The 26,369-nt window shown below is 40.8% G+C and overlaps 5 protein-coding genes and 2 long non-coding RNA genes across 12 annotated transcripts; 4 read left to right on the top strand and 3 right to left on the bottom strand.

Annotated features, from left to right (window-relative positions):
• The first annotated feature begins 237 nt into the window (after positions 1-237).
• Positions 238-3,779, top strand: LOC139784349 (sodium-dependent nutrient amino acid transporter 1-like). The gene is made up of 9 exons (XM_071723527.1): positions 238-378; positions 461-583; positions 668-920; positions 1,325-1,547; positions 1,716-2,090; positions 2,179-2,545; positions 2,931-3,207; positions 3,350-3,444; positions 3,538-3,779. The coding sequence occupies exons 1-9, from the start codon at positions 346-348 to the stop codon at positions 3,673-3,675; spliced, it is 1,884 nt and encodes a 627-aa protein (XP_071579628.1). The 5' UTR covers positions 238-345; the 3' UTR covers positions 3,676-3,779.
• On the bottom strand, positions 2,438-8,266 carry LOC139784505 (uncharacterized). 4 transcript variants are annotated; one of them, XR_011721586.1, is made up of 5 exons: positions 7,887-8,266; positions 7,420-7,747; positions 5,913-6,042; positions 2,910-4,749; positions 2,438-2,574 (listed from the first exon to the last, which is right to left on the bottom strand). It is a non-coding gene; the product is annotated as an uncharacterized lncRNA (long non-coding RNA). The 4 variants fall into 4 exon arrangements; XR_011721589.1 differs by having other exon boundaries at positions 5,847-6,042; XR_011721591.1 differs by having other exon boundaries at positions 7,882-8,266.
• On the top strand, positions 5,071-11,298 carry LOC139784360 (sodium-dependent nutrient amino acid transporter 1). Its single transcript, XM_071723537.1, has 10 exons — positions 5,071-5,300; positions 7,253-7,339; positions 7,427-7,706; positions 8,559-8,775; positions 9,240-9,611; positions 9,728-10,094; positions 10,364-10,463; positions 10,526-10,702; positions 10,935-11,029; positions 11,125-11,298. The coding sequence occupies exons 1-10, from the start codon at positions 5,280-5,282 to the stop codon at positions 11,263-11,265; spliced, it is 1,857 nt and encodes a 618-aa protein (XP_071579638.1). The 5' UTR covers positions 5,071-5,279; the 3' UTR covers positions 11,266-11,298.
• Positions 11,029-16,429, bottom strand: LOC139784340 (sodium-dependent nutrient amino acid transporter 1). Its single transcript, XM_071723518.1, has 9 exons — positions 16,288-16,429; positions 15,047-15,422; positions 14,335-14,602; positions 13,607-13,981; positions 13,067-13,256; positions 12,681-12,857; positions 12,500-12,599; positions 12,088-12,359; positions 11,029-11,975 (listed from the first exon to the last, which is right to left on the bottom strand). Exons 1-9 carry the CDS (start codon positions 16,297-16,299, stop codon positions 11,808-11,810), a joined length of 1,938 nt encoding a protein of 645 aa, XP_071579619.1. The 5' UTR covers positions 16,300-16,429; the 3' UTR covers positions 11,029-11,807.
• On the top strand, positions 14,596-15,191 carry LOC139784518 (uncharacterized). The gene is made up of 3 exons (XR_011721594.1): positions 14,596-14,729; positions 14,811-14,895; positions 15,004-15,191. It is a non-coding gene; the product is annotated as an uncharacterized lncRNA (long non-coding RNA).
• On the bottom strand, positions 15,892-22,530 carry LOC139784371 (sodium-dependent nutrient amino acid transporter 1-like). 2 transcript variants are annotated; one of them, XM_071723551.1, is made up of 10 exons: positions 21,877-22,530; positions 21,338-21,442; positions 20,739-20,994; positions 20,359-20,581; positions 19,650-20,024; positions 18,901-19,267; positions 18,726-18,825; positions 18,461-18,637; positions 18,130-18,224; positions 15,892-18,030 (listed from the first exon to the last, which is right to left on the bottom strand). In XM_071723551.1, exons 3-10 carry the CDS (start codon positions 20,929-20,931, stop codon positions 17,923-17,925), a joined length of 1,638 nt encoding a protein of 545 aa, XP_071579652.1. In that variant the 5' UTR covers positions 20,932-20,994; positions 21,338-21,442; positions 21,877-22,530; the 3' UTR covers positions 15,892-17,922. The 2 variants fall into 2 exon arrangements, with proteins under 2 accessions (XP_071579652.1, XP_071579647.1); XM_071723546.1 differs by having other exon boundaries at positions 21,804-22,530.
• Positions 22,531-22,548: 18 nt separating this feature from the next.
• Positions 22,549-26,362, top strand: LOC139784384 (kinesin-like protein KIF23). Of its 2 annotated transcripts, XM_071723561.1 has the most exons (8): positions 22,549-23,845; positions 23,933-24,063; positions 24,150-24,232; positions 24,331-24,435; positions 24,508-24,654; positions 24,764-25,405; positions 25,520-25,753; positions 25,823-26,362. In XM_071723561.1, the coding sequence occupies exons 1-8, from the start codon at positions 23,838-23,840 to the stop codon at positions 25,931-25,933; spliced, it is 1,461 nt and encodes a 486-aa protein (XP_071579662.1). In that variant the 5' UTR covers positions 22,549-23,837; the 3' UTR covers positions 25,934-26,362. The 2 variants fall into 2 exon arrangements, with proteins under 2 accessions (XP_071579662.1, XP_071579657.1); XM_071723556.1 differs by having other exon boundaries at positions 22,549-24,063.
• The last annotated feature ends 7 nt before the right edge of the window (positions 26,363-26,369 follow it).

Consider the following 26,369-nt stretch of genomic DNA (forward strand, 5'->3'; position numbering starts at 1 on the left):
ATCGCTACGCGTGAAGTGTTAACACTTATTGCACCAATAGAACACCTAATTTGCTAGAAAATCTCACGGAAATACTGCAAATTGTGAACGTAAGTGCAAAAAAAGATCTTGATCTCGTTCGGAATATCACGGGAGTGCTACTTTGATTCAGTATCTTATCGCAAAGTATCCGTGAGTGAAGATAGGATAAAGATTGCTCCCTTGCAAGAGTGACTGCCACGGGATCCTGACTTCGATATTCATCGGTGAAAAAGTCCGGGGCGCAGTTTTTCACGCGCGGCAATTAACCTTCCGTTGTCGGAGATAAAAATTTTGAAGACCGATCCTTAGTTTCTGTGCAACATAATGGCTAAAATGGAAAAAATAGAAGGCGTTTATGTAAGACCTAAAATTACATATAAAACGAAGTCTGGGCAACGCAATTTCCTGTTAAATTCATTCGCGAATCGCCTTTTTTCAGAAACAAGATGGATATACTAACCAGGCCTTTCAGCTGGACGGTTTCGATTCTCACGAAAATGTTCCACCCGATTACGCGACAGCGACGCATCTCGATAAACGGCAGGAACATGTTGAAAGTTCAGTGCGTATTACATAATTCGTCGCGTCAAATTAATGGAAATAACACCGTCAATTACAGAAAATTAATTTTTGATTGTTTGATCAGGCGGTCACTAAGGGGACGGAATGGGGAGGTAGACTAGAATTTCTAATGGCCTGTATAGCCACTTCCGTTGGACTCGGGAACGTATGGAGGTTTCCGTTCACCGCGTACGAGAACGGCGGTGGCGCCTTCCTGATACCCTATATCATAGTCCTAATCCTGGTTGGGAAACCGTTTTACCTCCTGGAGGGCCTCTTGGGACAGTTTACCAGCAGATCCTGCGCGAAAACGTGGTACATGACGTCGGCCATGAAGGGTGAGCTGATTTGAAAAATATAGAAACGGTCTACTTTTTTACAACAGAATTAATTTAACTCTTGTACGCGAATAATTTATTTTACGAAGATCTATAAAAATGAAGATAATGATTTCGATGAATTTAAACTGTGAATACTTGGAAAATACTCTTCTGAATCTTTTGAAAAATCACTTAAGATTTGCTCGAAGGTACTAAACGCATCATAAAAATGTTAAACAAAAAATCTCTCAAAAACTTATCAAGTATTTAGTATTACTTATCAAGTAACTCAAGTAATTCAAGTTTTAATTTTATAATAAACTTTCTTATAAATGTGAAGTGGAGCTTATTTTCCTAATATTGCTTCCCTTGATCCCGCGCTATCGAGATTATCTGTGTCACTCCTCGAGATCCCCTTTCAGGATTGGGATACTCACAGGCCTTCGTCGCGTTCTGCGTCGTTTCGTACTACTGCGCTTTAATGGCACTGACCCTGTACTACTTGGTGTCGAGTTTCCAATCTGAATTACCATGGTCGATCTGTCGTCCGGAATGGCAGGACTATTGTATCGACGGCTCGACGAACGGAAGCATCTCCGAGGACCGTAACGTCACCGTTCGAAGTTCCGCGGAACTATATTTCAGGTTCGAGACTGAAACAGCATTAATAGTTTTTTTTAGAGCTTTAGTAATATCTGAAAGTCGTTATTAATATTAAATGTATTTAATAGATTTAATACATATATCAAATGTTTTCTATTGAACAGCTATTTTAGGAATGACTAATACAATTTTTTTTTACATGATTTTTAGGAAGATAGTATTACAGGAATATGAGTCCATCGAGTACGGTATCGGCGCGCCGTCCTGGAAGTTGTCGATAGGCCTGTTCCTCAGTTGGGCCTGTGTCTTCGGGGTGCTCTTCCGCGGCGTGAAGAGCACGGGCAAAGCCGCTTACTTCCTCGCTATATTTCCTTACGTCATGATGACAGCTCTGCTGATCAGAGCCGTTACTCTCGACGGTGCCGTAGACGGCATCCTCTTCTTTGTAACACCGAATTGGAACGCCCTATGGAAGCCCACCGTCTGGTACGCCGCTATCACACAATGCTTCTTCTCGTTATCAGTCTGCGCCGGACCGATTATCAACTATTCGTCCTATAACAATTTCGAACACAGGGTAGATAGGTAACGTATGAAGAAAGACTTGCTTTTAAAAGGTTTATTCCAAGATAAAAAATAAATGTTTCCTATTTTATTCTGCTTATCTCCTCAGGGATGTGATGATAGTGACCACGCTGGACACATTCACCAGCCTGATGGCCGGTTGCACGATCTTTGGTATTCTAGGCAATTTGGCTTACGAGATGAAAACGAAAGACATCTCGAAGGTGGTCCGCGGCGGCACCGGTTTGGCCTTCATCTCTTATCCGGATGCGCTGTCGCGCTTCACTTTCGTACCGCAGCTGTTCTCCGTTCTGTTCTTCGTAATGATGTTCGTTCTTGGTATTGGAAGCGCCGTCGCGTTGTGCGGCGCGGTACTTAACGTCGTCCGCGATCATCTGCCCAATGTGAAGCAGTGGTTGTTGGTGCTCTGCGTCACCAGCTGCGGTTTCATCGTCAGTCTCGTCTATATTACCCCGGTGCGTTAAACAGGTCACCCAAGCTTGCTCTAAAATTCAAACAGTTGACAGAAGCATTAGTCATAAGTGTTACGCGTCTAACCGATACCTGATAACTAATCGTGTTTGAGCGATATAGAAATGCACGCAAAGTTCTACGCGAAACATTACCACTGAATTCATTCAGAATATTAAATGTCAGGTAAATAAAGATTAGAGTTTAGAGATGAAAAAGAAAAGTACAAGACAAAATTATTATTCTAGTAAGTCGTCGTTCATTACTTTTCGTAATGTAAATAAAATTTTTACAATTTTTCAAATAATTAAAAATTTTTAAAATCTTAAGAGACAGAAATACTTTCGATAGAATGTCGATTTCACGTACAATAATAAATGTCGATTATAGGGTGGTCAATGGTTCACAACGTTGATCGATTATTACGGCGGTACTTTTGTGGCGATAATCGTCGGCGTTCTTGAGATGATAACCATCTTCTGGGTGTATGGCCTTTCGAATTTTCTCAACGATATGGAATTCATGCTGGGCAGGAGATTAGGTTTCTACTGGCGATCTTGTTGGCTCGTAATCACGCCTTTGCTCATGATCGTCATACTGATTTACACGTGCGCCACTTATGAGCCAGTCACGTACGACGGTGCACCGTTTCCCGATTATGCCTACGGTCAGTGAAATTTTTTTCTATTTTATAATCCGACTTTTTAAATATTGCATTTCTATTACATAGTACGCAAATCGCAAATTTTATCGCAAACTACAAGTCACTTAAAGATCATCATTGTAGAGCGATATTTTTCCACTTTTAGGAATAGGATGGTTCGTGCTGATTCTAGGAGTATCTCCCATTGTGTGGTGGGCCGGCCAGAGAATAATTACGAATAGAATGTCGACTTTTACCGAAGTAGGTATCTCAAGATGTATAGTAATTAATCAAATTCTTATAATTAAAATCGAAGCCGCAGATTAATCGTTGAAATTCCGAAACGCATTACAGTCCATCAAAGCGGCGTTTCGGCCTGAGGAAGGCAAATGGGGACCTAAGAACCCGAAGATACACAGAGAATGGGAAGCGTTTGTGACGGAGAAGAAGTTCAGTGCTCAAGGCGGTCTAATGAAGATATTTTTCAAATAGATTTTATTTATTGCTTCCCTGTCCATCTAAATCAATTATGCACTCCTGTTCAATCTCTATTAGCTAGTTAATGTAGTTGAAAAAATAAAAATAATTTTACTATATTCCGTAACAATGTATCTTTAGTCAGCGGGTTTTTAAAGATATTTTCAAAGTTTCTCAGTACCGAATTAGACAACGAGTACTTAGGAAATTTACCTGAAATGTCGAAGTATACAATGGATCGTGCCTTTTGATTTATGTCTTCAATTTGCGAGTGCGTCTTACGAAATAGTGTTATTTAATTACACGCAGATAATTACAAATCACCAATCGCATTATATAATAACAGGATGATCAAATTTATGTGGCTCAACGTAATCTTTCAGTTCAATTCTCTCGTCTTTAGAATTGTGACGATTTATTATTACGTGAATCAGGAACCAGTCAGACGAAACGTATCATTATAGAAATCCACTCGACTGTGCTCTCGCCTATCCGTACCATTGCTCGCGCGCACTCGGTAATTGAAATTTACTCGCGGTCCCGATAAGCTTTCCTCGTTCGCTCGTACTTGATGAAGGAAGTTACATTGACATTACGCAACTGACGCGTGCAACAGAATGCGTTACTTGAAGCTACAGACGATCAATCGAATTGAATTTGATTAACGCCAAAGACTCGGCGGACTTGTTTCAAATAAAGAGTTATTTCGTAAATTAAACAAGTTATCCACAACTTATCCGTTTACGCAATTATACTCGTATAATTTAGCGCGAAGCGAAATATCCTCCGACGACATTGGCATTAATCACTTTGGTTTCACTTCGAAACACTGAATCAACGGTATAATAATGAAAACAATTATAGAAATTAATCGTCGCATACATTCAATTCGTCTCGTTATAAAATGTCATTCGAATTACTCATTGGCAGGTGCGAATCTTTAAACAGCGTGCAGCATAGCATAATCAAAACGTCTGCAAGAAAGTCATCTTCCTCTCGCTCATAACGCAGAAGCATTTCCCGATGTATCGTTACATTTGTTTTGTTATACCTTCTCGATGTAAATTTTGCACACGGTACGCCTTTTACCTGAAAGATAAAAGAAAAGAACAAGATTTAATATAAAGATTTTCTGTCTGAGATCTGAGATAAGTCTCGATTGTTGATCTTTCTCTTCCGCGAATGAAGAGAAATCCTACCAAGAAATATGTTCTTGTTGGTGAATTTAAATGTAAGTGGAAATCCAAAAAGGAACAAAGATTCCTTGCTACGCAATCACCTGCTATTGCATATGCATGTACGTCTGAAGATTTATGTGTAGAACAAATGGGATGATATAAAATGTGACAAAATAGGAGGGAATGAGGAAGAGGAGGAGGGGAAAGAAAAAGAAGGAAGTTTGATCGAGCGATATTACCGCGACTACTCGTGCGCGCGCTTTAATCTGACGGAAACAATTGCGTGTACAGATCTGTATGCACCGATACACCAAACGTCGCGCGAATTCTTTAAGCAGTCCGTTAAAGACTGCCGGCTGGCTAAGACGCGCGCAGAATTCCAGAAAAAAAAAAGAGCCAAGCGGTGGACAGTAGCACGCCTCGTGCCGGAACGAAGTCAGCATGGGTCACATGAAGATTCGCGTATGTTATAATATAAAGAAATAATTTCGTGCTGTGAAATTGTCGATCGTAACTAATTTAACATTCGTGAAAAGATGTGTGAGTAGAAAAAAAAATTTGTCACGAAAAAGGAAGAGATCTTTCCAGCAATGCCTCTATCCTTATTGTAGACTGACGACAAAAAGTGGCAGGTGAAATGTTAATTAGGAAGCTTTTAATATATAATTTTAGTAAATGTCTTTCCACATCTTTAATTTTGATTTTATACTATCAAAATTTTGATTTCATACTATCATGTGCATCTCTCTCTCTCTCTCTCTCTCTCTCTCTCTCTCTCTCTCTCTCTCTCTCTCTCTCTCTCTCTCTCTCTCTCTCTCTCTCTCTCTCTCTCTCTCTCTCTCTCTCTCTCTCTCTCTCTCTCTCTCCAAGCTGTAATATTTTAACTTGCAAATTTGAAACTTACAACGAGCGAAATAATATATCTCGAAGATGCAAATCTAAAGTCCTTTGCGAATTGTTATCGCATTATACGAATAATCTCTGTATAAAATGACGGCGCGATCTTACTTGCGAATAAATAAACGAAGTGTTTGCGAAGATATTGCATTCGTCGTTTACGCTGCTTCGTTTTACCTTCATTTCTTCAAACAGCCGTTAATCATTATCGCTCAACTACCATTGTGTATCGTAGATGTTTGTCCAAAGAATGTCGAAATCAACTTGTAGGCTGCCACTTTAAGTGATGTCCGTCGTCTATGTAACACTAGAAATTACAAAAATGTAGTGGAATTAATTTTACATTAGAATTAATTAAAAGATGATGTTACATTAAAAATTTCATATTTTTATTTTATTAGAAATTACTTAAATTATTAGATATGTAACACTAGAAATAACAAAAGTATAATAAAATTAATCTTACATTAGAATTAATTAAAAGATAATGTTATCTTCTCATTTTTATTTAATTAGAAAATATTAGGCAATATCATTTCCTTGTTGTTTTCTTGATGGAAAAATGGCTCAGAATTTTTCATATTATTAATCAAATTTCTCTATACAAATTTTCAGATTTTCTCAGAATGCTCAGAATTTTTCAGATTTTTTTTATATGAATTGGAACGTTTTTCAGAAAAACTCAGACAAAATATAATAACTTTTTTTAATTTTTCCCGCCAACACCTCTTTGTAGAAATCTGAATAAATATGAGAAAATCTGTACAATTTATTAGAAATTTTCATACAGATATTGAAATTTTCAAATCTTCTCTAATTATTTCTGAAAGTGTGAAAAATTCTTACAAAATTTCTGAGAAAATATGAGGAATTTTTTCACTAGGATTGTTATTATCGTAAGTACCTTGTTGTTATCGTAAATTGGTCAATTTGTTGTAAAGAAAACTGTGCTATCGTTGTAAGCATTTTTAAACATTTTTACGATAAGATAAAGCAAGGATAATGTCCGTTAGGCATGAGCAATTCGTTCAACGGCAATAAAAACACAATATTCCCATAAATGATGCATCGTATCCAGATAATCACTGAAGATTTGGAATCTTTCCGATATTAATCCTCAATTAAATTGTCACTGACAAAAGCTGCAAAATACAATCGGTTAATCGATCTATGCTATTATTTTTCCATTGTTACGTAAGGTGGATGTAACGCGATGACGTGTTAAGTTCAAGTTATGTATCTTCCGTTCAAAATCAGCCAACTGTAAACACAAACGTATTATACGTAGTAAAATAAATTTAATTAGGAAGTGCGCTTGTTGGAATAGTTTGTGACATGTTAAATTGAGGCATTCCTGGGATATTGTGTCACACGTTGTAAGCAGTCTTTCATTTTTGGAGGACAGATTAGAGAATGTGTATATAATTCATACACTTTTTACGACCATACGCGGCAGTCCACCTCCTATTCTGCTATAGAAAAAAAAATCATCAGATAACAAATAATTGATTTCGCAGAATAATGTCACCGACACTGGTGGAACTCCTGGTATATTCAAGCTGTCTGTCCCGTCATCACCTGGCGGAAATGAGCTCGAAAGCAAAGTAAGTTCAGCGGGAAGCGGTACGCAAAGCTAATTAGGATCCCTTTTGCGAGCTTCCTTCCGAAACTCTCCGCAACTTACTTCGCAGATCCCGACGTCGGTCAAGGTAGAGGAGGAGAAGCAGGCGAGGGCGCAATGGGGAAACGGAGTGGAGTTCCTCATGTCCTGCGTGGCGTTCTCGGTCGGCCTCGGGAACGTCTGGCGTTTCCCGTATACGGCGTACGAGAACGGCGGCGGCGCCTTCCTGATCCCCTACATAGTGGTACTCTTCGTGATCGGCAAACCCTTCTATTATATGGAGATGATCCTCGGGCAGTTCACCAGCAGATCCTGCGTGCAGATCTGGTCGGTGTCGCCCGCGTTCCAAGGTACACCACACTTTGCAGGATACTTTTTATGAGCCTCAGCCCTATGGAAGAGATGCCGAAAATCGTCACTTAAAACGCAGAAATACTCAAACAGCGCTAGACAAATTCAGAATATATTAGTATGCATATTACGTATATTAATTATATTAATTGCATATCATAATGACATAATTACATTACTTCATTTCAACTTTAAAGTTCGCAGATTCGCTACCGCGGCGATTCAACATAGGGTTAGGATTAAATTAATGTAAATATAACTGAAGTAAGTCGCGGTCCCGAAATTCGCGACCATTTCTTGAAATCTGACGTTGGTCACGTGCCAGCGATAAAACAGCTCACTTCATGCGGAAATTGATACCGATTGATCCTTCGAAGGGCGCGAAATTTGAATTGGATTATAACCTCTTATCTCTTCGCAAGACATGTTCTCCTGATAACTTTTGACGATTCTTCGAGCGTGGAAAGATGCCTTTTCTCTTTCGCCTAACCTCCCGTCTAATTGTCTTGGTGATAATGGTGATGGATTGTCGTAATTACGGCTATTCCAAAGCATTAAATGAAATTATAGACAATTATATTATGTCCCTTTCCATCAGTATATGTATACATAATAATAAGACAATGAATAACGTATGAGTATACATAATATAAAATGAAGATTTATATAATACATGTATATGGAATAATGCAAAAGGTATGTTTAATGATAATAAAATACAAATAATATATCGAATACGTATATTACGTGATGTATGAATAATAATTTGTATGTAGAGATGTACACTTAATTTATATAAGTGGATGCAATCAATGGATTTAATTATAATCAATTAATTCATGGACCATCAGGTATCGGCTACGGCGTAGCGGTATCAGTGTTCTCCGTCATCACTTATTATTGCTCTCTTATGGCCCTGACGCTCTACTACATGGTGGCCAGCTGCCAGTCGGTGCTCCCGTGGTCCTATTGTTGGGAGGAATGGGGCAGCGCGTGTTTCAACAGCTCGTCGACCGGCGAACAAAGCACGAGGAACGGAAGCAGAAGTTCCGCCGATCTCTATTTCAGGTGCATTAATCTTCCTCTTGCTTTTTACGATGTCATTAGAAGGCTCCCTGGGATATCCCTCCATCTAAATATAACGCTATTATCGCATCCGTTTACGTCGCACGTGCTACGTCGCACGATACCAGTCGTAAATCATTAGAAGCCTTTTACAGCTATTTCGTAGTTACCATCACTATGTTTTCGTATTTGTTGTTCCGCGACGATATTCAGGATAAAAATCCGCCCATATCTCTTGGAGCTAGGCAATAATAATAATGCACTAAGTTTTGCATGTGTGTAATATAGGTAATTACCTACTGGCATTGTCTCTCATCTATCTCTCGTTCCTTATTTTAGAATATTCTGTTATTAAGTTTCTAGCATTATCTTAAGTCTATTTATCTAGCAGGAAACACTTGAAGAATCGGGATTTTAATTTCCCAAGTGAACTAAACTAACTAAACATTCTTGTCTGGTATATTCAGAAAATACATCCTTAATGAAACGGGGATCGAGGATGGGCTCGGGCTACCCTCGTGGAAGCTGGTCCTCACGTTGTTAGTCAGCTGGATATTCGTCTACGCGGTAATCTGCAAGGGTGTGAAGAGCACCGGTAAAGCGGCCTACTTCTTGGCTCTTTTTCCATACGTCATCATGATCAGCCTTCTGGTGAGGGCGGTAACGCTGGACGGAGCGGTGGACGGCATCGTCTTTCTCTTCAAGCCCACGTGGCACAAGATCCTGGAGCCTTCGGTTTGGTACGCCGCCGTCACGCAATCGTTCTTCTCCCTCGGCGTGTGCTTCGGCGCGGTCACCATGTATTCCTCCTACAATAGCTTCGAACACAACGTATCAAGGTGCGTGTATACTTCCCGGATCATTTTAGTATTGGAATTATAGTCGAGCTAGGAGATCCTGCGAAATTCAAGCGCGTAAAAGTGTTCGTTAGAGAATCAGCAGAAGACTCTTGCAGGGACTGCATGATCGTGACGAGTCTGGATCTCTGCACCAGCTTGATGGCGGGCGCGACCATCTTCGGAATCCTGGGCAATCTCGCCCACGAGATCGGCAGCGACGATATCGGCAGCGTCGTACGCGCCGGGACAGGCCTGGCCTTCGTATCCTACCCGGAAGCCTTGGCGAAATTCACGGTGGTACCGCAGCTCTTCGCCGTGCTCTTCTTCCTGATGCTCTTCGTGCTGGGTATAGGCACTACCGTTGCCTTCTGCAACGTGATCATCAGCATCATCAAGGATCAATTCCCACAGCTTCATCAATGGAAGGTTGCCGCTGGCGTTGTGATTCTCGGCTTCTCGATCGGGATTGTTTATTGCACGCCCGTAAGTTTTATAAAATAACTTCATACTATTGATTAAAAATTTTTTGTCAGTAGAAGAGTCTTCGTCAACTCGTCTATTATCAATGATAATGAAATCAAACGTAATAAAACTAATAAATGAGCAACATTATGTAATAATCTTTTTTTCTTTGAAAAAACAAAGAATTTTCAAGATCAATACTTCTGCTATTAAGAAAGATAATAAGTTACTTTAAACTAGTATTATTATACTATTTTATGTGATAATAATAATGTTTATCTTATCGATAGGGTGGCCAGTACATTCTCAACTTGGTAGATTACTTCGGCGGGACCTTCATTATCGTGTTTTTAGCTTCTTTCGAAATGATCGCCATTTCCTGGGTGTACGGTAATAATCTAATATATTTTATTCTCGTATGAAATTAGGGGAATAATTCGCCGATTTTTTAGGCGTCGACAATTTTATGGATGATGTCGAGTTCATGGTAGGACGACGGCCGTTCTTTTACTGGAGATTCTGTTGGTGTTATTTAACGCCCTTGTTTCTGTTCACTATCTTAATTTATTTCCTGATCGATATGACACCGCTCACGTATAATGACGAGTACTATCCAACATCCGCATACGGTATTAATGTTATTTGTAAACTTTTATAATCATAAAAATTATTATTACATTCCAAAATTATAATATCATATAATTAGATTTTATGTTAATTAGAGATAAAGGCCAATCGAAGTGAATTAAATGAAATATCATTTACAATTATTAAAGCCATAGTATACAAATTAAAATTTTAATTATAATTCAGAGATAATTTCACAAGATAATATCACGAAATATCTTTTCAATTTTGCAGCTGCGGGTTGGACGCTTTTGGCTTTAGGAATTCTCCCGTTTCCTTTAGGCATAATCATTGTTGGATTTCGGAATAGGGACAAGCCGTGGTCGAATGTAATACACATTTGCATTTTATTTAAATATAGTTTCGACATATAATCTATGTGTCGTCTAAAATTATGAAACTATTTCTTATCGTTTTTTTTTAGATGTTCGAGCCGAGCGCCGATTGGGGTCCGAAAGACCTGAAGAAATACAATGAATGGAGGGATTTTAAGCACTCGAAAAGGATATCGCGAGCGTGCGCGAAGAAATCAAAACTTATAGCAGCGCTGTTTGGCAAAGATTGACAATGACAATTATTAAAATAGTATGAAAATCAATTAATATGTTTGTTCGTTATTCGGCGATATTGTTTATGTGACGATGATCGCATAGCGATCGAGTAAAAGGGTTCTTAACATTGGCAGCTCTTTGTCACATGTCATATTACACATAGTGCAACATTAGACATAAGAATGAATGAGACGGAACCTAGCAAGAGCTAAGCTTTAAGCACAACTATAAATGCCTTAACTGCGGTATTACGTAAGTGCACAACTATATGCGAATTGATAATTTCTCCATATCATTAATTTGATTTTCTTTAAATATAATTATGGCCATATCTGGCTATTATTTTTCTCAAGTCACACATTATTTGGTTACGTTAGATAATAAAGGAACAAAATGGCTTTCTGAAATTTCGCATGCAGTTAAGGGATTAAAGAACAAATAATTTTTTTTATATTCAACTTATCTCGTTGTTTTGCCACGGATCCCGCCGCGGCAGAAACGACTGTGAAGATTCAAGCAACTTTAAAGTATCTTGAGCCGTACAACGTTGTACGCTCTATATTGGTTCCATGTTTAAGAGAACGTAAAGTATTTGCTTCCAGATCGGTTGGATCCTCTTCTCCCGCTCTCTCGCTCTCTCATCCTTGAAGATCTTCCAATCTTTGCGTTGCTGTACCTCTCGTGGACCCCATCCGTTCGCCGGTGCGAAAGCTCTCCTTATCATCTTAAATAACGCAACGAATCGTGAATTCTTTAAGTTTTCATAAAATTCTTCGCGTAAAACTTGCTTGTAACGCGTCTTGTAATGTAGCTTGACTTTTTTTTCGCGTCAATACCTGTGCGAATGGCAATTTCCAATTCTTCAACGTTGCGACCAACATCCATAGCGGTATCTGAAGAACACCGATGCAGAGTATCGTCACTCCGATGACGTGCGCGTATCCCGGCAATGATATTCCACCGTAGGTCAAAGGCGACAAGGTGGTCACGGTATAAATGAAGATCGTTATTAGTATCAACGGCGTTACTATAAACCAGCATATCCTCCAGTAGACGCTCGGCTTTCGGTCCAGCATAAATTCAAAGTCCTCTAAAAAGTTCTCAAGGCCTGCCGGAAGATATAAATTCTTTCAATGAATTGCGACACATTATTTGCGTGCGTAATCAATGATCATTAGAATTTAATAATGATAATTAAAAGCATGAAGAGAACTAAAGAAAATGTGATACAATTAAAATAATTTTTACCGTAAAACCATACCACTCCAGTCATCTCGAACGACGCTAAGATGAAAACGACGAATGACGTGCCGTAATAGTCTACTAAAGTTAAAATAAATTGCCCGCCCTGCAAAATTTTCGTATTACTATGACTATATTGAGATTATTAATTCTTTTTTATGGGACAGCATAATAATTTTATGCTAACCGGTGTTACGTAGACCGTGCCGATTGAGAAACCCAGCAAACAGGTCGGAACTACGATCTGCCAAGTTTTCAGCCGGGGGAACTGCTCGTTTATTACCGTGATGATGCCTGTGGTCATTCCCACCGCGCTACCGACACCAAGGACGAACATCATAACGAAAAAGAGCACAGCAAATAACTGCAAAGAAACATTAGACATTTTACTCAACAGTATTAAATAATATTTTTTAAAATGACAAGAGGGGTCCGTTCCGTTTCACGCATATGCGCGCATATGCGTGAAACGGAACGGACCCAAGGTAAACGTACAGTAAGATAAGAAACGTGGATGGCATTTCAACTAATGACGGTATTAGATAATATCTATACATGATAAAATAGCAGTACCTGCGGTAGAAAGTTAAGTTTTGCTATCGCGTCGGGATAAGACACGAATGCCAAACCAGCTCCGCCTTTGACCACTTTGGATATATCTTCCACACCTAACTCGTATGCCAAATTTCCGAGAATCCCGAATATCGTGCAGCCGGCCAACATGCTCGTAGCCGTGTCCAACGATGTAATTATCATGACGTCTCTAAGTTCGTATACGATTACTATAAGTCACGAATATCATAAGCGAAACAGAAACCAAACAATTTATAAAATTATGATTAAATATTTTAAAAAATTTGAAAAAAAAACTAAAATCATTATCTTGTTCAAATATTATTAATATTGAGTATATATATATATATATATATATATATATATATATATATATGTATATATGTATATAAGTTGCAAAAACTTGCTTTTTTTATATACCTCTTCTTTACTTTTTTTCTTTCTTTTTATTGTGTTGAACAGTTTTGAAAAACTTTAAAAATATTTAATCATACACATATAAACGTATGCACAATTTTATAAGTAATATACATTTCTTACCTGTAAATATTGTGCTTGAAGCCATTATGCGAGGAGTACGTGATAATGCTGCCGAAACAGACAGAAAGTGAGAAGAAGCATTGGGTCACGGCGGCATACCAGACGTTCGGCTCCAGGAGTTTTGACCATTTCGGAGTGATAAAGTACAAGATCCCGTCGACTGAGCCGTCCAGAGTAACCGCGCGGATCAGTAGCGAGATCAGTACGATGTACGGAAAAATGGCCAGGAAATAAGAGAATCTTCCGGAGCTCTTTACACCTTGGAAGAGTACCGCGCAGACCGCCGCCCAGCTGCCAAGAAGGCATAGCGTTAGCTTCCAGTCCGGCAACCCGATCCCGTCGTCGATGTTCTCCTTCTCGTGCAACACCACTCGTCTGCAAATCGTTTGATCTTAAGCGATAAGTACTTCTTTACATTTATTCCAATGTATATAATTGCTGTTATACCGAATGTCTCACGATTCGCGATCCTGATTTTAACGAAAGATTTTCCGATCACGTTACTCTGCTCTTCCTTAGCCAAGATATCAAATGGGATCATCGTTCATTGCAAATTTCTAATTTCTAATATTAGGTCCGATTGAGGTCATTTCCGACATGAGACTCGTTTATTTGAGAAATATTACTGTTCATGAAAATTACGAGCACGAGTTGTAGAATGCATTTTGTGCAGGTACCATCATCTTCTTGGCCCAAAAATCTTGGGAATGCGATAAGATTATACTTACGAAAAGTACAGTTCGGCCGAGCTTTGAAGTTTACTGCTGCCGTTTAAGAAATTATCAAGAACGTTAATGTTTCCCTTTGCTGTGCTATTTGCACTGTGATTTCTTTTGGTGCTCGAATCAACACACGTGTCACCCCATTCCTGCAGACAAGTAGCCCAAGGCAATTCGGCGGAGAAGGATGCGATCAGATAATAAAGTGTCAATGCCATCAGCGAGCTGTAGTAGGTCGCCAGCGCGATGGTTGAGCAAAATTGCGCCCATCCGACTCCTGTCAATGCAAGAAGGATCTTTAAACGAGGAGATGTGCCGTAAATTTATCGTTGTCGACCTCTAACGCAACACAACAACACGCGTCAAGACGTAGGAAGTTACTCAATCGAGAAAAACCGGTTAAAGTTAATCAATATTTATAAGAATTTATCGAAATTATATCTTCACATTAGTGATTTTTACAAGAATTCATTTATGACTTGCAGGAACTTGTATTTTACATAAAATTTGAAGATCCAGAATTATTTTTATTTTAATTTGCATGATGGTAAGCATCCGGTTCACACATGTGTACGTATACAATACACACATATATAAAATCTACGGCCATTAATTGAAATGCCAAACGTTTCTTATGACGACAAAATAATAATCGCCAATGTGTTTCTCCGCCAGCAGTTCGCCTGTCTCTCGCGAGAAAGTTACCGGATCGAGAAATTACCGACGAAACCCGGCGACATGCTCCAGACTTTGACGGATGAGCTGCCGGAGAACTGTCCGATGATCATCTCCAAAAAGTAGAACGGCTTTCCCACCAGGAAGAGCAGGATCACGTACGGGATGAGAAAGGCGCCGCCGCCGTTCTCGTAAGCTGTAAACGGGAACCGCCAGATATTGCCAAAACCGACCGACACGGCGATACACGACATGAGGAATTCCACGCTGTTGTTCCATGTCGCGCGTTCTTTTCCCGGTTCAATGCCCTGCTCCAAGACGCTCGTCGAGTTTTCAGGGTAATATCTCGTCCCGCCATTCCCGACGTGGGGCTCGTCTATTTGAAAGACGACGTTATCGAAACCCAGTTCCTTCTCGTCCCTCTGCAATTATGCGTAAACGCCTGTTTGATTCGGCAATCCAATTTAGTTGTTTTACTCATTTTATACGAACGCATTCGATGTGGACGTATAACGAAAATGAGAGTTTGATATCTAGTTTTTACGCATGCGATAAAAATATAGGTCATTGCTAACGAGTATGAGTTTGAAAGGAAACGTTTATCGGCGAAACATGTTTTTCTCGCTTAGATCAAACTAGCGCAGGATTAAAGTATCTCTACGCGACAATAATAGCATTCTGCGAGATATCCGGCAAAAGGATTTCAAAGAAACCTTTTCAAATAAAGATATCGAACGATGCCTTTATCACCCGCAAATATATACCCTTGGATGAAAATCCTTCGAAGATTACTTGGCAAACATCAAAGTTATTGCGAAATTATATGAGCTGCGCTTGTTCTTAAGCGATTATTTTATCTCGTTTCTTGATTGTCGTTCAATTACACAGATGTTATCATATATATTCCTTTTTATTTCAATTCCAGCCAATTCCTGACGTTGCGAGACTACGATACTTATATTTAGGGTAACTTTCACTTATCGTTCGCGAGCCGTGAGATACATGACGATAGAAAAGAAACGAAAGGTGCCCGACGCGGCGAGCAGATTCAGGATGGAAGAAGTTAGAGACACCGATTCCACGCGCGCTCTTACATTCACCTCGCGGCGGATAACTATTATTCTCACGCTGTCATTACAGTTTGATTATATCGCTCTATCACATTAACATTTATATTATACACTTTTACCAAAGTAAACTCGCAAACTCGACGCTTCCCTATTTTTTAGTCGACCCCTCGATGCTTAAATCGCCATTTGGCGTTTCGAACAAATCATTCACACTTACTGTCTCATACATAGCGGACGACGGCCACGTTGAGAAACACGAATGAGAATTGGGAACGGTCTCCGCTCAAGGCAGGAAACTGGGACGCGATTGCCACCGGGTTCCGAAGGGATACCTCGAACGTTAACGCTACCGACGTAAACTGGTCGTCGGATCGGGCGTCGAGGTGTGCTCTTTCTCCCGCACGACTGTCTCGGAAACTCATTTGATAAAACGATAACCATTACTATATATCCCCGCGGCGGTAGGTGACAGAATACTGCGCCTCGCGAGCGGAACACGCCGAGCCGATCGTCTAGGTGTACGGTCAGGTGGTAGCTAGGTAGGAGCGACAGTGAATCATGTGTCATCACGCGAAGGGATAATTACATGAACTCTGAATCGCGAACGGTTCTTGGAGTGGTCAGAAGTAAGATAAGCGGACTAATGGACTTGCGCTCCGGTAAGATGAGGAAACAGGATAAACGAGACGAAGGAGGCAAGAGAATTCCCTCCACGAAAGACGATAAAAATGGTATAAGACTTGCCCGGTAGGGAAGAGAAAGTGGCAAGGAAGGGAGACGGAAATTTCCACCCCACAAATGACTAGAAACGTGGCAGGTAGGTACAATCCGGTGCAATCAGATAGGAAGGGATAAAACTTCTGGAAGAAAAATGAAGCGACGGAAGGTAGGAGACATAAGAATTCCCGGTTGGTTGGTCGACGCAGAAGAAGCTGCACGTGAAACAATTTAGGAAGGGATAGAATTTAAGATTCCGAGATTGCGCTACGGCGAAGGCATTTTTTTTGTATTTTATATATTCGCAATAATCCCGTACGTCACAGTTGCGTGATGTCACCGTACGTTACGCTCCGCGTGCGCAATGATGCAGGACTTTTCCAAGCGAAAGGAGAACCGGTAGGTTCTCTCAGCGTCGAGAGAAGGGGACGAAGATAGACGCAGCACTTATCTCGCTCATATTCTTGCATAATGAAACATCTGAAATTGTCTATGCAAATTGTCTGTGCAAATCATCTGCGCAAAGTTAAAATGCAAATTTATAGACACTTTCCGTCTTTTCTTATCAGTTTAAACCGCGGTACAAATATAATTTGTCAATTATCGATAATTATATATATTAAGAAACAATGCTGTCGCAATTACTCTGTATTCCTCTCGCAGAAGACCAAGCTTGTAAAATATATTCCACAATATACTTTAATCTTTCTTCTTAAAATGTTTCTTTTAAGGAACAATGTTGCTCAGTGCTTTAATGTTACACTGGTAATTACGGTACGCTATACTCGCCAGGTCACGGCGACATCGTCAGATTCACACGTTTCCATTTTCTACGGAGCTTAGAAACGTACAGTTACGTAGCAAAGACGAGTGAGTTGCGTTTTGCACGAAACACAGAGGACGAAAACTTATTATCATCATTACGTAGTTCCGTGACATCGTAATGACATATATGCCACTAAATAATTGTAACACTAAGTTTCGTTCATTGCAAAACAGTAAATGTGAGCATGCGGTTCTACTACGAAGTCTACTTTGTTGTAGACCTCATAGTTGAATCATCGAAATGTCATCTCTCGGGGAAAAAACCCGGAACAGACCTTGAAGTGAACTGCCACGATTTACATTCCCGATATTATTTCTCTTCTGTGTTACACTGATCTCGGAAGGCCAGCCACCTTCTACGATCTTCCGCGTTGCTCGGACCCCATGATTTCGACGGCCGGAAGGCTTCTCTGATCATCTAAAAGAGATAAACGCTATTGTAGTAGATGGATGGGTGTAGTAGTATTAGAGTGGAGTGTAAATATAAAATTTCACGAGAGTATTAACTCTCGCTTACTTTTTGGAAAGGAAGATGTTTCTTCTTGAATATCGCAATGGCGATCCATAAAGGTATTTGGAGAACAGCGATAGAGAAGAGGATCCAACCTACAACTGTTGGAAAAAATATATAAATATGTAATTGGTAGAATTGTTATTATTATAACGGTATGTATTATTCTTTAAGATAAATTTTTCTCGAGTAATTAAAGAGATAAATGTATCTAATATACAAATGATGTTATAATAAAGAAATATGAAATTTACAAAGTAATGGTCGAGTTTTTATAAAAAGAAAAGATCGAAAAATTTTCTAAACACAGAGATTTTATCCAATTTAAATAACTTACCGTAAACCGAATAAGGATAGAAATTCTTGTTGTATTTCAGCAGTTCGAGATTGGCGAATGTATAAATGAAGATTACAAGGATAATTCCAGGAGTAAGGACGCCCCAGCAGACTCGCCAAAACATCGACAGTCGTTTCTTCAGCATAAATTCGACGTCGTTCAGGAAGTTACCCAGTCCTAAAATTACTTGTTTCAATCTCGTCCGGTACGATCGGATAATTGGCAGCGTATATTTGAAGGTAATACGGACGGAAGAAAAACTTACCGTACGACCAAGCGACGGCGATCATTTCGAAAGCAGCCGGTAGAAAAGCGATAAATGAGGTCACGTAATAATCGACGAAGGTTATCATGAACTGACCGCCCTGCGAACAACCATACAATTAAGATAACGGCGCCGGTTTACGAAAAGGATCGTAAATCGCATGTAATTAGCATACCGGCGTGACATATATGAGACCGATCAAGAACTCGCAGAAGCAAGTACCGACTGCTACGTGCCAGTACTTGACCTTCGGGAACTGATCGTGCACGATGGAAATTATGGCGGAGGTGAGGCCGACTTCGCTACCGATACCCAGGACGAATAACATCGCGAAGAACACGATGCCGAAAAACTGCGGTGCGATCGTAAACTTGGCGATCGTCTCCGGGTAGGAAATGAACGCTAATCCGGTGCCACCTCGAACCACTGCGCCGACATCCTCGATCCCCAATTCGCGGCTGAGATTGCCCAGAATGGCGAAGATCGTGCAACCGGCCAGCAGACTGGTAAAGGTGTCCAGAGTAGTCACGATCATCGCGTCTCTGAGGAACGTGAAATCCATTTAAAATTATCAGACAACAGTCAGACACGCGCCTCGTGCTTAATTAATATATCGCTTATAAATATTTACTTAGCCATATTTTTTTTGTATCAGTGGAAAACGCGCGATGATAACGATTAGCAAAGAATCTTTTCAATTAAAAGGAAATGTCAATAGAGCGTCATCGCAAAATACTGAAGTAGATCCAGAATAAAGATGACTGTAAATTTATGGGTAGGCTAAATACTCATGAACAACAGTACGGATATAGCCAAATGATTCATATCAAATTCCGATCAATGAAAACAAATAAGGTTGAAAATTCTTTAAAGACAACAAATATTTATAAGATAGTAATGGCAAACAACATGTTTTTAACTAACCGATACACGTCATGGTGGAACTTGTTGTGCGAGGCGAACATGACGACGGCGCCGAAACAAACGGTCAACGAGAAGAAGCATTGGGCGACTGCGTAGTACCAGATCATCGGCGTCAGCAACTTCTCCCACGTTGGGGTGATGAAGTACAGGATACCTGTGACGGATCCGTCCAGCGTGACCGCCCTTACAAGCAGCACGACGAGGACCACGTAGGGAAATATCGCCAGAAAGTACGCTGCCTTGCCGGAACTCCGCACACCGCGTATCACCACGAGGAAGACTGTCAGCCAGCTGATGAAGAGTGTGATCGACAGACGCCAGTCCGGTACACCGATGCCGTCGTCGATGTTATCCTTTTCCTGCAGTACCTCTTTGCTGGACGAACGCAATCACTTCGTTATTTCATTATTATCTTCGTTTCTTATCAGGCAAATATATTTGAGATGTCCCGAAACCATCGAATGTTTTTTTTAGAAAATATCGAGGGAGTCATGATTCATTGCAACTTTTTAATTATTTGCATTATATATCTTTATGACTAATTTAAGTTTTGATTTAAAATTTGATTAAGGTAAACTACCTTCAAAGTGAGTATAGTTTTGTTATTTAATTAGTTCTCTAAAGTTTTATTCGTGGAAAGTCATTTGATGAATTTCGGGACACCTTACATAAATGGAGCTAATTTGACTATTGTTTCTGAGTAATTTACTAGAAATACAGCTCAGCAGAGCTGGAGTAGCTAATGTTCTCGATTCTAACACTGTGGTTGCCGGGTAAAGAGTCCACACAGAACTCGCCCCATTCCTCCCAGCATCTTCCCCATGGTAATTCCGTCTGGAAGCTGGCGACGAGGTAGAACAAGGTCAACGCCATCAGCGAGCAGTAATAGGATGCCAGTGCCAGCAGCGTTATACATTGTGCGATACCAACGCCTACGGATTTAATTTTATTCTTGTACTGTAATGTTACATTCTTAAAAATTTTGGATATATTTGCGAATAATGTAACAAAATAAATTCTCAAATTTTCAAATTGAGAACCAAGAGGGACACGCGCCGGGATAAGCGTGGATAGCGAGTACACGCGCACCTCTGAATGCCGGCGCAAGGTCCCAGATCTTCACGGCTGACCGACTGGAGAATTGCCCTAGGATCATCTCCAGCAGGTAGAACGGCTTCCCCACGACGATCAGGACGATGATGTACGGTATCAGGAAGGCACCGCCGCCGTTCTCGTACGCCGTGAACGGGAATCGCCATATATTACCAAGGCCGACCGACATGGCGATGCAGGATAGTAGAAATTCTCTGTCGTTTCCCCATTGCTGGCGCTCCGCTGGCTTCCGCTGCACGAAAAGCACGGGTGCAGTGAGCAGGAAAAAAAAGAGTGTTTGCACAGCCGATCCTCTATCGGGACAATTTCAAAAAAAGAATCAATCATTCAATGCAAATAAAAACGATTGTCCTGAGATACGAATATTGTCTTTATCTTTCCGCAAAATTATCCCACAGCAGATGGGCTGTGCAAATCTCACTTTTCGTCGAATCGTCGTGCATATATCGCTTATCAGAAACAAAGATTTAATTGGGAGCAACGTTCTCGTATTGTTTGAGATTATCTGAAAATTAAAGCTTTTTCTCGCTTGGTTCTTAGTTGAATTGCTGATTTTTCGCATGAAGGATAATTACCGCGCTAGTTTCATGAGTGGGCCCATTAACTTCGATGCCATTCGGATTTATCGGCTCGTCTATGATAAAAGCGCGATTTGTCACGCCGCTCGAGACCGTGTACGCCTGAAACAATCGTTGCAGTAGCTGTAGTCCCCGTTCTCTTTTCTAGCGAAGAATATAAAGCTGGCGAAAGCTCTTATTCATCCGCGGACGATTCACGAGAATATCACTCTGTAGAAACGCTATTAATACTTCAAATTAAAAGTCAATTATAAAGAGTTGACTAACGCGCTATATTATTAGCACATTATTCAGCGCTTATTTCAAGAATTCTCACAGTCGATGATTGTTACGAGGAAAATTAACATTAACTTAACTTTCAATATTAGGAAGAAACTTTATGAAGAAATTAGATTCGTGCCGCTTTCATTATATTCTTTTCCTTGTCCTTACGTTTATTCTCCTCTAATCTCCTCTCGCATACCTTTCGCCCCATTTAATCCCGCGATGATCCGTTTTCCACAGTCACTCAAAATTTCCATCAACTCGTTACGTACCTACGTACGATCTGCATGCCGTTCTCTCCTCCTCACGCGGTACACGTCTTGTCAGGAGGTAGTGCGACTAAACGTAGGTCCGCTCTGTAAGAACCAAGCGTTATCAGTTCGATCAATCACTCGCGGACTGTGCGCGGATGAAACGCCCGGTGCAGGCTTCGAGGATGAAAAACGCGCTCCGTCGGAGCGTGAGCAGACGGAAAAGAACTGACGTGTAAATTTTATGTCATGGAAATTCAGAGCGGTCGCTGTGAGATAATGACAGGCGCGACAAGGAGTTATTAAGTGAACGGTGACGGGAATGCGAGGGGTATCTCAAAAGCGTAACCGTTTTCAAAACGCGCATTCCCTCCACAATTCCGCAATTTAAGGAGCAAACAAATAGAAGAAGAATCTGCCTTGCTGTAAAGTAAGATTTCGCCGTGCTGACTTAATTTGCGCCGATGATAATGATTCATTGCCTGGGAATTCGCACGTCGGGCCGAATCAGGATCTACGATAGTCCAGCTGCAAAAATAACGAATGGCGAGATTAATTTAACTATAATTATCATAATTGCCAGGGGATCGAACAACGAGATTGTAAGTGCGCGCATTAATACGCGACGCTGAAATTATTTCTCGATTGTAAAATCGGTGCTCTGGCGGCCGGGTGGCTGGGCAGAGCCCGCAGAGTGGAATTCTATTTATATTTTATATATGCCGATATAAAAAATATTTCGGAAATCAAGATATCGCACGTTAAAATGCTAATACACTGAAATTATAAATGGAGTTCTATCTTAAAATCGGACGCGGTTCCGACGATCTGCAAGTTGCGTTTAGAATTCGAGATAGAAATCCATTTGTGACTTTGTCATATAGATTGAAGAATCAGAATAGAGAATCGAAATATATTATACATATTAATCCTCCGAGGCCACACAGCTCCTTTTTTAATACGCCCCGGCCACACATTTCCCCTATTTTCTACAATCAGTATGTAGCGCACGTACTAACGAGCAGAGTCTAATTAAGAGAAGAAAGAGAGAACCCCGGCTCGATCCGTCATAAACGGCGTTGTACGGAATAAAGGGGATTTATGTAAAATAGCGATGCAATATAAATAAGATAACAGAGAGACAATTGAGGCGCAGATGCCGGCGAGGGTCTGCAAACAAAACAAAAAATATGTTTTATGACGCGATCGCGGAAGACGATTATTACAGGGATTATGCAATCTGGTGCGGAGAGAGGGGAAAAAAAGAATCTAGCGCGATAGCGCGATAGACAAACGCGGGGCTTACCGGATTGTACCGAGACGACTCGATTCGATCATCGGAATTTAATAAATGACCCTGAGTCGATCTAGATATAATGAAGTTAAAATAGACACACCTATACCTGCGTGAGATTATACAGAATGATGGAATTCCCCGCATAATTCTCTCATATTTTTTTAGCCTAGGCTTGCAAAATGGTGACCGTTCAAACGTCTCGACGCGCCTGACGGAATCGCGAGCGGCGAGCGGCATGTATCGCCATCTTGGATTTCGAGCGAGGTGGGCGACCGGGTCGGTCGGTAACGCGCGGCGCGACCTTACCGACGGTCGGTAATGTAGGGCGCGCGCGCGCGCGCGCGCGTTGCTCTGGTTGCGCTCGAACGGCGCGACGTGCGGTAGATTTTAAATGCTTCGCCGCGCGACAGTGCCTGACACGTCGTTGTAATGTGACACGTGTGTTTTTCTTGTATTGTTGTGTGTGAACTGTTGTGAACCGACGAGCTGAGAGTTGTCGCGATTGTTGCGGTGAATTTCACTCCGACTGTCGACTCTCGCGTCGACACAATTATAAATACACACCTAGTTTCAAAATTAAACCTGTTTATGGCTTTATGGGCGAAGTACTGCCCGGTGCCAGCAACTTGAAAGAAGAAGAAAAAGAAGAAGTAGACTCTCGTGTCTCTCATCATGTATTAATATTATGTCCGCGTTAGTTGACCCGGGAACGGATATCGCATGGACTTCTTTATTTACGCGACCACGCGTCCACCTATATCGCGATTTTCTCGTTTGCAGCCTGTGCGAGCCCTTTCCCAAGGCGAGCGTGGCGGATCCGCAGGACGAGCGGGCGAACGCGAGGCTGATGCGATTTCTGGAGACGCGTATTCGAAAGAGAGACCTGCTGCAGGAGGACCTGCACGAGAAACGTAAGAATGATCCTCCGTGTATCTTTCAGCGTTTTGACCTTGGTTCACTGTTGTGTAATTGCTCAAGGTTGACGTTTTCGTTTCAGAGAATCATTTCAGAAATATATTAGTGGAACTGGAACGTGAAAACGCGTTCTTAAGACGTGAAAACAGCGAACAGAAGGAGATGGTAAGTTACATATGCAATAAGATGCAATGGATACCATTACGTCTCATAATGCATATCTTTCTTAATTTCTTTCTTTTAATGTGTGACAAATTCTTCAGATATCTACGTTGGAAGGTCGTGTGTATAAGTTACAGAACAATATCGATGGCTTGCTTTACAAATTGAATGATGCTTGCGACGCTATAAGAAATATACAGCAAGAAGTAAGCATATTTTTCCTGACGACATTTTGCACACTGTGTTATTTTTTCTTATACAATACAATTTCTGTATAGTTGAGGAATAAGGACAGGCAACTCAAAGAACACATTCTAGAGAAACAAAAAATAATACAGAGATGCAACATTAAAATACAAGCGGAGAGAGATAGAATGACCAAGGAAATGGAGATTAAATTGAAGGAACAACGTGAGCGGTTGACGGTATATACTTTTGATTTTATTTTACAAACTAATCTTTTTTCGATATATGTCGGGATCATCTTTCCTGAGATAATCTTCGTTGACTCATGCATTGAAATCCTGCTTTTAGAGCTACATTAAGAAGAAGGATGACAAAATGAGATTGGTCAGGCAAATATTGACTTCGGCTCGTAAAGATACGTCCGATAATGTCGCCCCGACATCACCGATAGCCTCGAGTTCGAGAGTAGAGGCGGCGGAAAAAGCAAATGTGACGATATTCCAGGAAGAACCTTCCACGGTGACGCCAATCAATCTTCAAGCTTCCAGAAGCCCTCGTGGACAAATCCGCCAGACGTCTTGTCGTGCAAGAATCACTTCCAATGGTACCAATGGAAAAGCCACAGAAGGACCAAGCTCGTCGTTAGCCAAAGAAAAACCTTCCACAGTGGCGTTCATCGATTCTCAAATTCCCGGCCCTCATGGCCAAATCTGCCAGACATCAAGAGACGCGGTAGCGTCTCGCGGCAAGCTCACGTGCAGCGATCGCTTAAAACGACGGTTATCCTTATGCGCGAGAACCAATTCTGACGATGTCCAAAGAAATGCCACGAAGGAACCAATCCTGATGACGGAATCTTCCATGCCTCCGGACTCGAAAACCGAGATCTCGGAGGAACCAAATCCAACGACGCCCCTTGATTCTCCATCGTCATTCACGATTGCGTCGATCGATACCACGATTGAAACCAAAACAAAAATGAACACAAAGGTAACGAGGAGAATTGCGTAATTTTGAGTAGATCAATTTGTATTTTTCGACAATGCTACGCTTCTTCGGTTAACGCGTATATGTAAACTGATCTTTACGTGTATATTAATTCAGATTCCAGTAGTAAACCCCAGATACCAGCGAGTGCAAAGCGTAGGTAAATGGATAGATCATCGTCCTACCGGGATAGTTCCGACCGGTACGATTTTACAACCGCGAACGCAGTCTCATAAACGAACCATCCGAAAGTTGATGAATCCGAAAGATTTTATGGCCAGATCTTCCAGGTACTGCCTCCTCTCGCAGGAACAAGACGCGGACGGCGAACTTGAGACCAAATTGTACAAGGTAAGGCTCCGTTTAGAGTTACTTCGGAGAATTGTATTTCGTGTTATTGTATCTCCTTGCACGTTGCAGGCCAATGTATTGCCGACTTGTGGAGGAGGGGTGCAGATAGTATTTAACGATATAGAATGCTTGAAGCAGATATCTCCACCCAGTGCAAAAAAAAACGTAATGGGCAGATAACTGGAAAATAATCCGGTAAACACATAAGTCTCGTTTAAATTGACAGAAATCTTTGTAAGCTCCGAGATATAGTTTACGAGACAGTTGCAGAGTTGATATTGTTTTCTTATTTATTTCTTGTTATCTATTTAACAGATATATTTGAGAGTGCCATTTTAGTTTCTCGTTTTCCATATAGATACCTTGGAATTCGCGCGGTTGACATCGTTTTGTAGAAGGCTAAATGTCCCAATGTCAGAAATAATAACAATTTATTTTTCTCTCGCTTTCAAGTGTCGTAAAGCGATATCTGACGCTTCAATTCCAAAGTATCCATATATCGTAATTTATAAGCTGGAAGACGGATTCTCTGTAAACGTCGAGATGATGAACTAGAAAGAAAGACTGCAACGTTATCTTACACATGTAATAAAGCTGCACAAAAAATGACTTTGCG

The sequence above is a fragment of the Temnothorax nylanderi genome, unplaced genomic scaffold, assembly GCF_030848795.1.
Source record: "Temnothorax nylanderi isolate EJ_2023f unplaced genomic scaffold, tnyl_v1.0 TNYL_tig0008_pilon, whole genome shotgun sequence".
In the NCBI taxonomy this organism is placed as follows: Eukaryota; Metazoa; Arthropoda; class Insecta; order Hymenoptera; family Formicidae; genus Temnothorax; species Temnothorax nylanderi.

Coding starts and splice junctions, on each gene's coding strand:
- LOC139784340 (XM_071723518.1), bottom strand. Junction 12,858..13,066: donor AACTTAACTTTCTACCGCAG/GTACTGCTATTT, acceptor GTTTCTTTGCAG/TTATTTGCTGTGCTCTTTTT. Junction 12,600..12,680: donor GCACGGTCTACGTAACACCG/GTTAGCATAAAA, acceptor AAAATTTTGCAG/GGCGGGCAATTTATTTTAAC.
- LOC139784384 (XM_071723556.1), top strand. CDS start 23,838: ATGTCCGCGTTAGTTGACCCGGGAACGGATATCGCATGGACTTCTTTA. Junction 24,064..24,149: donor GGAGGACCTGCACGAGAAAC/GTAAGAATGATC, acceptor TTTTCGTTTCAG/AGAATCATTTCAGAAATATA. Junction 25,406..25,519: donor AAACAAAAATGAACACAAAG/GTAACGAGGAGA, acceptor ATATTAATTCAG/ATTCCAGTAGTAAACCCCAG.
- LOC139784371 (XM_071723546.1), bottom strand. Junction 19,268..19,649: donor TTCCACCATGACGTGTATCG/GTTAGTTAAAAA, acceptor CACGTTCCTCAG/AGACGCGATGATCGTGACTA. Junction 18,031..18,129: donor AACATCTTCCTTTCCAAAAA/GTAAGCGAGAGT, acceptor TATCTCTTTTAG/ATGATCAGAGAAGCCTTCCG.
- LOC139784349 (XM_071723527.1), top strand. CDS start 346: ATGGCTAAAATGGAAAAAATAGAAGGCGTTTAT. Junction 584..667: donor AGGAACATGTTGAAAGTTCA/GTGCGTATTACA, acceptor TTGTTTGATCAG/GCGGTCACTAAGGGGACGGA. Junction 2,546..2,930: donor GTCTCGTCTATATTACCCCG/GTGCGTTAAACA, acceptor TGTCGATTATAG/GGTGGTCAATGGTTCACAAC.
- LOC139784360 (XM_071723537.1), top strand. CDS start 5,280: ATGGGTCACATGAAGATTCGC. Junction 5,301..7,252: donor TGGGTCACATGAAGATTCGC/GTATGTTATAAT, acceptor TTGATTTCGCAG/AATAATGTCACCGACACTGG. Junction 10,095..10,363: donor GGATTGTTTATTGCACGCCC/GTAAGTTTTATA, acceptor TCTTATCGATAG/GGTGGCCAGTACATTCTCAA.